The sequence below is a fragment of the Bufo bufo genome, chromosome 10, assembly GCF_905171765.1.
Source record: "Bufo bufo chromosome 10, aBufBuf1.1, whole genome shotgun sequence".
Taxonomy (NCBI): Eukaryota; Metazoa; Chordata; class Amphibia; order Anura; family Bufonidae; genus Bufo; species Bufo bufo.
In genome coordinates, this window is record NC_053398.1 from 84,294,592 (window position 1) to 84,306,991 (window position 12,400).

The 12,400-nt window shown below is 44.8% G+C and overlaps 1 protein-coding gene across 5 annotated transcripts in view; it reads right to left on the reverse strand.

The window, feature by feature from the left end:
• The window catches only part of RIPOR1 (RHO family interacting cell polarization regulator 1), a 381,181-nt gene that overhangs the window by 272,387 nt on the left and 96,394 nt on the right, over positions 1-12,400 (reverse strand). The window contains exon 1 of one of the 5 annotated variants that reach the window (XM_040410137.1): positions 2,325-2,505. The exons of 2 other annotated variants lie outside the window; for them this stretch is intronic. In XM_040410137.1, coding sequence (XP_040266071.1) covers positions 2,325-2,343 — 19 coding nt within the window. In that variant the 5' untranslated portion in view covers positions 2,344-2,505. Of the gene's footprint in view, positions 1-2,324; positions 2,506-12,400 lie in introns of those variants that run through there. 2 more of the 5 variants (XM_040410136.1, XM_040410141.1) reach the window with 2 other exon arrangements.

Sequence of the window (12,400 nt, forward strand, 5' to 3'; positions counted from 1 at the left end):
TGCCCATCAGCGAATACCTTAGGGTGTGTACTTTCCGAAATGGGGTCATTTGTGGGGTATTTGTACTGTCTGGGCATTGTAGAACCTCAGGAAACATGACAGGTGCTCAGAAAGTCAGAGCTGCTTCAAAAAGCGGAAATTCACATTTTTGTACCATAGTTTGTAAACGCTATAACTTTTACCCAAACCATTTTTTTTTTTTACCCAAACATTTTTTTTTTATCAAAGACATGTAGAACAATAAATTTAGAGCAAAATTTATATATGGATGTAGTTTTTTTTGCAAAATTTTACAACTGAAAGTGAAAAATGTCATTTTTTTGCAAAAAAATCGTTAAATTTCGATTAATAACAAAAAAAGTTAAAATGTCAGCAGCAATGAAATACCACCAAATGAAAGCTCTATTAGTGAGAAGAAAAGGAGGTAAAATTCATTTGGGTGGTAAGTTGCATGACCGAGCAATAAACGGTGAAAGTAGTGTAGGTCAGAAGTGTAAAAAGTGGCCTGGTCTTTCAGGGTGTTTAAGCACTGGGGGCTGAGGTGGTTAAGCAACAAAAAGTAGACATGTGGTATCGTTGTAATCGTACTGACCCAGTAAAATGAAAGGAACAGATCAGTTTTACGGCATAGGAACGCTGTAAAAAACAAAGCCCATAAAACTGTGACCGAATTTTTTTTTAATAATTCGACTCCATTTGGAATTTTTTTCCCACTTCCCACTACATTGTATGCAAAAGTAAATGGTGCCATTAGAATGTACAACTTGTCCTGCAAAAAAAACAAGCCCTCATACGGCTGTGTGAATGGAAAAATGAAAAATAAAAAAACTTTATGGCTTTGGGAAGGCTGCGAGTAAAATAATATGAAAGTCACCCGGTCTTGAAGGAGTTAATATTGATGGCCTATTCTGAGAATACATCATCAGTATCTGATCGGTGGAGTTCTGACACCCAGCACCCCCGACGACCAGCTGTTTGAAGAGAAAATGCTCCTCCAGCGAGTGCTGTGGCCTCCTCATAGCCTACCAAGATCAGTGCTGTACACTGCATAGTGGCAGAGCTTGGTATTGCAGCCCAGGGCTATTCCCTTGAATGGAACTAAGCAGCACTTAGCCATGTGACTGGTTAACATAATATCGCTGGCGGAGGAAGAGGCCGCACGGCTCACCGGAGCTCTGCAGCCTCTTCAAAGGGCTAATCAGCAGGGGTGCTGGGCGTCAGTCCCGAGGACAGACCAACAACCCCTTTAAATGTATGCATGTATTATAGTCACCCTTGTGCTAAAACATCTCTGACAACTGTTGTATTTAAGTGGTCCCCCCCCCCCCCCAAATGAAACTACAAAGGCATAGAAGGGTTGCTATGGAAAACACTGTTAGACCCCCCTGGCCCGACAACTTGGCACATCTATTAGGCCCTGTGTGTATTAGGTCCAGCCTAACGGGATGCCCATCAGAGGTATTACTTGATGGCACAGTTTCAGGTAATCCTTGGCGCTACTGTAACACAAAACGTGGCGTCCAACCACTCTGACCAAGCCGTCCCCCAGTCCTATGAGTACCGGAAGCAGATGGAACCGAGCAGTGGGCGAGTGGGCAACAGGGAAGGACTCCAGGGCTGGATAACCAAAACTGATCTCTTTAACAGTGTATAAGCTATGCACAGCCCCGATCAAACATAAATGGCAAAAATACACATTAAAACAATTAGGCGGAGAACGTGACAGGCATGATTGAGTGCAATCAAAATGATAAATATACAGAAGTTAAACCATAATTAGAGAACGTTCAACAACTGAATATAATGCAAAAATAAATCAGTGTATACCGACACACCTAATAATATACAGATGCAGCAATCTTTAGCTTGACATTTAATGCTATAAACAACTGCAAACTTTAAACATGGTAACAACTGAAAACTTCAGGGTACCTGCACAAGCTGTAGGTTTGGTTGCAGAATCAGACATACAGCCTGATGGGATCGGTGCAGCATTCCCCTTTATGCACAGGCTAAGTCCGCCAGAGCGAGGACCACTGACACTTTCTGTCAATGGCGGTAGGCGCCTCCAATCAGAGGACACACTGCTCTCCTCTCCTGCTGATGCGCCTACCGCCGCCCCTCCTCATCAGCAGGGCGAGTGGTCAGCGTGAAGAGCATACGGCACCATAGGGCCCCCACACACTAATTCTCCAGGTCACTTAGAGGGAGAAAGTCTCGTCTCTCCACAACACAATTTCGAGCAGTATTACCCAATAAGAACATGACCCCCCCCCCCCATGGATGCGCACTTCAGCAGCAGGCACCTATCCCAAGTCTGTTACCTTGAAGGTTAACGTTCATGTTGCTGGCTTCAGGCAAAAATCGATATATTTGATGCAGTCATCCGCCCCACTGAACTGTGCAGCTCCTGGATTCCAGACTTTCGGATATGCCGAAAGCCAGGTCCAGCAAGTCCACGACAGGAAAGGGCCAGGCAGGTTTCCTCCCTATACTTCCCCTGCCAAACTATCTGACATCACCCTCCTCATGACGAGTCAAATCCTGATCTGTAACAATGTCACCCAGGCTGTCTCTTACGACATGTGCATTGCAGTATGGATGTGAAATAAGGAAATACATTACAGGGAATAGAAAATGACAGGTCGGGCAACTAGCACTTATCAGGAGCCCAAGTGAGGAAAAAGCCATAGAGTATGATGTGCTCTACAGCGCTAGCTGCAGGGAGTGTACGGTACAAGAACCTATAATCCTGCATCACACTATACACTGCCATATTCCTTTAGGGGCTCATGCACATGTCTGCAAATCGCAGATCCGCAAAACACGGATACCGCCAGTGTGCATTTCATATTTTGCGGAATGGAACAGCTGGCCCCTAAGAGATCCGTCCTATCCTTGTCTGTAATATGGACAATAATAGGACATGTACCATTTTTTGGCAGAACAGCCATGCAGACATAGGGATACGGAGTGCACTCGGAGTGATTTCCTTATTTTTGCAGCCCCATTAAAGTGAATGGTTCCGCATACAGGCCACACAAAAAAAAAAAAAAAAAGTTTGTGTGGCATCGACCCTAGGGCCACCATATGCAGATGCAGGACCCATTCACTTAAAATATTGACTGAAATATGCAGGTACTCCCCAGTGATGTCACAGTCCGTTGGGAACCATGGCATCTCACCAGTGATGTCACAGTCCGTTGGGAACCATGGCATCTCACCAGTGATGTCACAGTCCGTTGGGAACCATGGCATCTCACCAGTGATGTCACAGTCCGTTGGGAACCATGGCATCTCACCAGTGATGTCAGTCCGTTGGGAACCATGGCATCTCACCAGTGATGTCACAGTCCGTTGGGAACCATGGCATCTCAATGGTTATACAAACACGACACAATTGTGAAGTCCCAATGGGATTTCATGGCAGCTAAGAGTCTAATAAGTCCCCCAGACCAGCAATGGCTATTTGTTTAAGACCAAGTTCACATCAACCCTATATTTACCATTGTTCTGCTGCATTAGAAGAGCAAAAAAACAGGAACTAACCGTGCTGGCTGGATAGGACACATAACTGACCATCAGGGAGCTAAACAGAACCCTTCGACTTCTGTTCAGAAATCGGTATTTTTCTGGACAAAAAAGTCCTACATGCAGGAGTTTTTGGGCCGGTCTTTTTGACAGAATCTGCTACTGAGGCCCCAAATGGAACCTCCAACGCAGGTGTGCATACCTTCCAACCGTTCCCGATCCGGCAGGACAGTCCCGGGTTTTGGTGGCTGTGTAGGAGGAGGGGTGCAGGCCAGCAGTGCAATGTGTGTTCTGCCTGCTACTGGGGAGTGCAGATCATCACAAACAGTAGAGAAGTATTTTCTGTTGTTTTTTTACTTCCTTTGAAGGGGGCACATATCTGGGCATAACTATTGTAAAAGGGGCACAACTATTGTACAGGGGGCACATATCTGGGCATAACTACTGTGAAGGTGGCACATGTAGGCATTACTACTGTAAAGGGGCACAATGAGAGCATATTTACTGTGTGGGGGCATAAAGGGGGAATAATTACTATGTGGGGCATTAAAGGGACTGGGTGGGATTGGGCGTGTATAGTTCGGTTTTGGGCAGGGTTAGAGACGTGGCCCAGTATGTAAAATTTGCCGCACATACACTGCGTGCAGAATTATTAGGCAAATGAGTATTTTGACCACATCATCCTCTTTATGCATGTTGTCTTACTCCAAGCTGTATAGGCTCGAAAGCCTACTACCAATTAAGCATATTAGGTGATGTGCATCTCTGTAATGAGAAGGGGTGTGGTCTAATGACATCAACACCCTATATCAGGTGTGCATAATTATTAGGCAACTTCCTTTCCTTTGGCAAAATGGGTCAAAAGAAGGACTTGACAGGCTCAGAAAAGTCAAAAATAGTGAGATATCTTGCAGAGGGATGCAGCACTCTTAAAATTGCAAAGCTTCTGAAGCGTGATCATCGAACAATCAAGCGTTTCATTCAAAATAGTCAACAGGGTCGCAAGAAGCGTGTGGAAAAACCAAGGCGCAAAATAACTGCCCATGAACTGAGAAAAGTCAAGCGTGCAGCTGCCAAGATGCCACTTGCCACCAGTTTGGCCATATTTCAGATCTGCAACATCACTGGAGTGCCCAAAAGCACAAGGTGTGCAATACTCAGAGACATGGCCAAGGTAAGAAAGGCTGAAAGACGACCACCACTGAACAAGACACACAAGCTGAAACGTCAAGACTGGGCCAAGAAATATCTCAAGACTGATTTTTCTAAGGTTTTATGGACTGATGAAATGAGAGTGAGTCTTGATGGGCCAGATGGATGGGCCCGTGGCTGGATTGGTAAAGGGCAGAGAGCTCCAGTCCGACTCAGACGCCAGCAAGGTGGAGGTGGAGTACTGGTTTGGGCTGGTATCATCAAAGATGAGCTTGTGGGGCCTTTTCGGGTTGAGGATGGAGTCAAGCTCAACTCCCAGTCCTACTGACAGTTTCTGGAAGACACCTTCTTCAAGCAGTGGTACAGGAAGAAGTCTGCATCCTTCAAGAAAAACATGATTTTCATGCAGGACAATGCTCCATCACACGCGTCCAAGTACTCCACAGCGTGGCTGGCAAGAAAGGGTATAAAAGAAGAAAATCTAATGACATGGCCTCCTTGTTCACCTGATCTGAACCCCATTGAGAACCTGTGGTCCATCATCAAATGTGAGATTTACAAGGAGGGAAAACAGTACACCTCTCTGAACAGTGTCTGGGAGGCTGTGGTTGCTGCTGCACGCAATGTTGATGGTGAACAGATCAAAACACTGACAGAATCCATGGATGGCAGGCTTTTGAGTGTCCTTGCAAAGAAAGGTGGCTATATTGGTCACTGATTTGTTTTGTTTTTGAATGTCAGAAATGTATATTTGTGAATGTTGAGATGTTATATTGGTTTCACTGGTAAAAATAAATAATTGAAATGGGTATATATTTGTTTTTTGTTAAGTTGCCTAATAATTATGCACAGTAATAGTTACCTGCACACACAGATATCCCCCTAAAATAGCTAAAACTAAAAACAAACTAAAAACTACTTCCAAAAATATTCAGCTTTGATATTAATGAGTTTTTTGGGTTCATTGAGAACATGGTTGTTGTTCAATAATAAAATTAATCCTCAAAAATAAAACTTGCCTAATAATTCTGCACTCCCTGTATTTTCCCTCTTTGTGCTTTTCAAAGGTTGGGAGGTATAGATGTGAACTCTCCCCAACATGTCTGATGCAGGGTCAAATAGGTCGCCTGTCAGTGGAACACCAACAAACATATTACTGAAAAAAGTAAAGCTGAAATCTCACAAGGCTGGGAACACACAGGACGGCTGCCACATGCCTGACGATAGGTAGCCACTGGTGGGTGGTGGTATGGCTGCATGCGGCTGCGGTGGCATGTAAACCTAGCATAATCAGGCCTTAATTAGGCAAAAACCACAAGCATGCATATTGTATTGCTGCAGTCAAGCAACAACATAAAATAACATTACTATGTAGAATAACATTCGAGAAAAAGACAAAGGCCTCTTTCACACGGGCGTTGCGGAAAAATGTGCGGGTGCGTTGCGGGAACACCCGCGATTTTTCCGCGCGAGTGCAAAACATTGTAATGCGTTTTGCACTCGCGTGAGAAAAATCGCGCGTGTTTGGTACCCAAACCCGAACTTCTTCACAGAAGTTCGGGCTTGGGATCGGTGTTCTGTAAATAGTATTATTTTCCCTTATAACATAGTTATAAGGGAAAATAATAGCATTCTGAATACAGAATGCATAGTAAAACAGGGCTGGAGGGGGTTAAAAAAAATAAAAAATCATTTAACTCACCTTAATCCACTTGCTCGCGATGCCGGGCATCTCCGTCTGACTCTTTTACTGTATAGGACCTGTGGAGAGCATTAACTATAGTTTAAGGACCTGGGATGACGTCACTCTGGTCATCACATGGTACGTCACATGATCTTTTACCATGGTGAATCACCATGGTAAAAGATCATGTGACGTACCATGTGATGACCGGAGTGACGTCATCCCAGGTCCTTAAACTATAGTTAATGCTCTCCACAGGTCCTATACAGTAAAAGAGTCAGACGGAGATGCCCGGCATCGCGAGCAAGTGGATTAAGGCGAGTTAAATGATTTATTTATTTTTTTAACCCCCTCCAGCCCTGTTTTACTATGCATTCTGTATTCAGAATGCTATTATTTTCCCTTATAACCATGTTATAAGGGAAAATAATAAGGTTCGGGTCTCCATCCCGATCGTCTCCTAGCAACCGTGCGTGAAAATCGCACCGCATCCGCACTTGATTGCGGATGCTTGCGATTTTCACGCAACCGCATTCATTTCTATGGGGCCTGCGTTACGTGAAAAACGCACAAAGAGGAGCATGCTGCGATTTTCACGCAACGCAAAAGTGATGCGTGAAAATCACCGCTCGTGTGCACAGCCCCATAGAAATGAATGGGTCAGTATTCAGTGCGGGTGCAATGCGTTCACCTCCCGCATCGCATCCGCGCGGAATACTCGCTCGTGTGAAAGGGGCCTTAGGGTACTTTCACACTTGCGTTGTTGGCGACAGAACTGCCTGCCCGTATCCAACTGTATGCAAACCGATACCATTTGTAGACGGATCCGGATCCGTCTCACAAATGCATTGCAATACCAGATCAGTCTCTCCGGTTGTCATCCAGGAAAACGGATCCGGTATTTATCTTTTTCACATTTTAAAAGGTCTACACATACGCCGACCGCAAAACCAGATCAGTTTTTCCGGAACACTTGGGGCCGGATCCGGTATTTATGCATTTCAATGGAAAATAATGCTGGATCCGGCATACAGGCAACTGTTCTGGAATTTTGGACTGAGAAAATACCGCTGCATGCTGCGGTATTTTCTCTGTCCAAAAACTGTACAGTGGCTGAACTGAAGACATCCTGAATGGATTGCTCTCCATTAGGATAAAACTAGGACGGAACTCAATACTGGAAAAGTTTAAAGGGGTTCTGCACTTTGTTTTAACTGATGATCTATCCTCTGGATAGATCATCAGCTTCTGATCGGCGGGGGTCCGACACCCGGGACCCCCGCTGATCAGCTGTTTGAGAAGGCAGCGGCGCTCCAGTAGTGCCGCGGCCTTCTCACTGTTTACCGCCGGCCCACTGACGTCACGACTAGTATCAACTAGTGTGGGCGGGGCTAAGCTCCATTCACGTGAGCAGAGATTAGCCCGCCCACGCTAGTTGATACTAGTCGTGACATCACTGGGCCAGCGGTAAACAGTGAGAAGGCCGCGGCGCTACTGGAGCACCGCTGCCTTCTCAAACAGCTGATCGGCGGGGGTCCCAGGTGTCAGACACCCGCCGATCAGAAGCTGATGATCTATCCAAAGGATAGATCATCAGTTAAAACAAAGTGCAGAACCCCTTTAACGCAAGTGTGAAAGGACCCTTCGGCCTCTTTACACGGGCGAGTATTCAGCGCGGGTGCAATGCGTGATGTGAACGCATTGCACCCGCACTGAATCCTGACTTATTCATTTCTATGGGGCTGTGCACACAAGCGGTGATTTTCACGCATCACTTGTGTGTTGCGTGAAAATCGCAGCATGCTCTATATTGTGCGTTTTCCATAGAAGTGAATGGGGCTGCGTGAAAATCGGATGCGGTGCGATTTTCACGCACGGTTGCTGGGAGACTATCGGGATGGAGACCCGATCATTATTCATTTTCCCTTATAACATGGTTATAAGGGAAAATAATTGCATTCTGAATACAGAATGCATAGACAATAGCGCTGGAGGGGTTAAAAATAAAAAATAATTTAACTCACCTTAATCCACTTGATCGCGCAGCCAGGCTTCTCTTCTGTCTTCTTTGCTGTGTGCAGGAAAAGGACCTGTGGTGACGTCACTCCGGTCATCACATGATCCATCACCATGGTAAAAGATCATGTGACGGACCATGTGATGACCGGAGTGACGTCACCACAGGTCCTTTTCCTGCACACCGCAAAGAAGACAGAAGAGAAGCCAGGCTGCGCGATCAAGTGGATTAAGGTGAGTTAAATTATTTTTTTCTTTTTTTTAACCCCTCCAGCGCTATTGTACTATGCATTCTGTATTCAGAATGCTATTATTTTCCTTTATAACCATGTTATAAGGGAAAATAATACAAATCTACAGAACACCGATCCCAAGCCCGAACTTCTGTGAAGTAGTACGGGTTTGGGTACCAAACATGCCGATTTTCTCACGCGCATGCAAAACGCATTACAATGTTTTGCACTCACGCGGAAAAATCACGCATGTTCCCGCAACGAACCCGAACCTTTTCCCTCAACACCCGTGTGAAAGAGGCCTTACTGTGATATTATGGAGCTCAAAGTAGAAACTCAATGTTGTAAGCGCCTCCTAGTGGTGAAGCAATTACACCATCTAATTATGACTATGCAGGGGATAAACAGAGCACTATTAAAGATGTATAGTTTTAAAAATTCATTTGCAGACATTTTAACAGGTGTAGATTTGTGTCAAAACCTGTGCCTTTCCACTCTGTTCTACATATGCCCACTTTTCTCATCATTCAGGACATTCACTTTAACCCCTTCATGCTCTGATATACAATCACGGCAAAGAGCACAGCGAGTTAATGTGTTGCATCTGTTTGCGGATCCACTGACCTCAATGGATCCAGGGTCCGCATTTTCAGCCAAGAATGGGATAAGTTCTATCTTTTGCAGAATGAACATACAGATGCAGAAAGCATACAGACGTCTTCCTTGTGCTTTCTGCAGGGGATGGAACATGTCTCATGGCTGCAAAATGCAGTTCGAGGATCCACTGAAAACAATGGGTGCAAAATACATATGGTCGTGTGACTGTACCTTAAAGGAGTATTCCGGTTAGTACAAGTTATCCCGATGACTTTAAAAAGGGTCCTACTGCTCGGACCCCCACCGATCACGAGATGTCCAGAGCGGCCGGTCGCACATGTGCGGCTGCTCTATTCATGTCTTTGGGAGTTCTGAAGATAGCCGAGTACAGCGCTCCACTATCTCCGGAATTCCCATACAAATGAATGGAACAGCTGTGCGCATGTGTGACTGGCCGCTCCGGTCATTTTAGGGGATCTGCAAGGGGCCTGCAGGGGGTTCAGGGCCCCCGTTCTCATTACTTCATTCCGTCCACTATAGGGTGGACACAGCTGTGTAGTTCCAGTGCAGGAAGACTTTCAAAGCTGGAGCTACTGCTGAACAGCGGAGCTAAAGCCAGAAGTGGAAAAGAATGAGAAGCATAAAAGGAACAACATACTTGTCCTTCTGCTGGATCCACTCCTGGCTCAGGCCCAGGAACTGTGTTTGAAAAATAAAAATTTTAAAACATAAATGTGGGGACCACCATAGGCTGCTGCCACAGTAAGACCCAGATTTCCACTTGAGGCACTTTTCAGATCGATTTAATGTAGACAGAATACAATTTGGCGCAAATAGGGTTTATACTATTTTCCGACTGCCTCAAAAAGGGGGCAGGGCATAGTGAGAAGGGGCGGGGTTTACTGAAAAGGGTCCTAAGATGCGTCATTATGCACCAATAGCCCCACAACTCTGTATCATAGTAAGCCAACCAACTGGTATAGAGCTAGGAAAAAAGTGCATTTATTTCTAAGGGTCAGCAAAAGAGGAGGACTGTACACCGATGTCATCCCTGTGCTGTAGCATCCGGGCAGCCATTCCACAAATTATACAACATATCCTATTCTTGTCCGTTTTGTGGACAAGAGTAGGCAGTTCTATTAGGTAAACTAAGTCATGGCCGGGAGCCATATTTAGCAGATCCGTGGTTTGCGGATCTAAAAATGTATACACAATGGGCCAGATTTATCATTAGCTCTGGTCAGAATAATGGAGTGAAAAAGTCCCCAAAAAAGTCCCAAATGCTAAAACTGCGCACAAATTTGCGACTTTTTTCTGCTCTGCACTATGCTCGCCAGTTTTCTGAAAGTGGGCGTGTTTTCTTATGTAAATGAATCTCTAGACAGATTTACTATTGGGACTATTTAAAAAGTCGCAAAAAAGTTGCAATTTCACTCCAGTGAGGACCATGCTTATCTTATGAGACTTTTTAATAGAACATGCGACTTTTTCATAAAAACGTGCGACTTTTGTAAAGCTGCTTACTGACGGATAAACTGCTACCGTCAAACCACATTTATTACAGTCTTAAAGGGCCGATCATAAATCTGACTTGGCTAAAACTGACTTTAGCCATATGTTAAAGTGGAGTGAGCTGTCAGAGTAATGATAAATCTGGCCCAATGTATTTCTTTTTTTTTTTTTTAAATCACACAATGTTTTATCTGACTTTTTTTCTCCTATAGAGAAGTCAAGGAGGAAACTTGCAATAAAGAATATATGATCACCTACCTGACAGTTCTTGCATCACCGCTCCAATTCTCCCAGAGAGAATTCCTGGCTGGAAAACTGCCGCTAAGGGTCCAGTCATATGTCCGTAGTGTATTGCGGATTCCCAAACTGCGGATCCGCAATACCCCCGGGCGGAACCCCCATAGAACTGCCTATTCTTGTCCGCAATAGAACATGTTCTATTTTTCTCGGGAGCCACGGACCAGAAGATCGGGGCCGCGCTCCGGAAATGGGGATGCGGACAGTACACTGTGTGCTGTCCGCATCTCTTCCGGACCCATAGAGAATGATGTGTGAATTGACGCTAAAAAGAGCTGCGTATTAGGATCTGTCAGGTAAGTGATCATCTATTCTTTATTATAGATTGATCCCCTGAGTTGTCTTGAAACTGGGGTCACCAACGGGCCTTAGGCTAGATCTAGTCTAAGCACTGGACAGATCTCCTGTGCAGTGAAGAGCAGGAGCCAGACTCCTGCTAGCCTGGATCGGCAGAAGTGCCGTTCAGGAATGTTTAACCCCTTAGATCCCTGGTTTAGAGGGAGATGACACAGCCTGATGGTATGTGATCCATTGCAAAAATAAGAGTTCCATTAAATAAAAAATTTAATAATGAAATGACCCAGGAAGAAGTACATCAGCGACTTAAAAAGGTTAAAATAGACAAATCGCCAGGACCGGATGGCATACATCCCCGTATCCTAAGGGAATTAAGTAATGTCATAGCCAGACCCTTATTTCTGATATTTGCGGACTCTATACTGACAGGGAATATCCCACAGGATTGGCGCATGGCAAATGTGGTGCCAATATTCAAAAAGGGGCCAAAAACAGAGCCTGGAAACTATAGGCCGGTAAGTTTAACATCTGTTGTGGGTAAACTGTTTGAAGGTTTTCTGAGAGATGCTATCTTAGAGCATCTCAACGGAAATAAGCAAATAACGCCATATCAGCATGGCTTCATGAGGGATCGGTCATGCCAAACTAATATAATCAGTTTCTATGAGGAGGTAAGTTCTAGACTCGACAGCGGCGAGTAAATGGATGTTGTATATCTGGACTTCTCCAAAGCATTTGACAAGGTTAGTATATAAAATGAGAATGCTCGGACTGGGAGAAAACGTCTGTATGTGGGTAAGTAACTGGCTCAGTAATAGAAAACAGAGGGTGGGTATTAACGGTACACACTCAGATTGGGTCACTGTCACTAGTGGGGTACCTCAGGGGTCAGTATTGGGCCCTATTCTCTTCAATATATTTATTAATGATCTTGTAGAAGGCTTGCACAGTAAAATATAAATTTTCGCAGATGACACTAAACTGTGTAAAGTAATTAACACTGAAGAGGACAGTATACTGCTACAGAGGGATCTGGATAGATTGGAGGCTTGGTGTCACAGCCAGACAGCTGAGAAGAGCT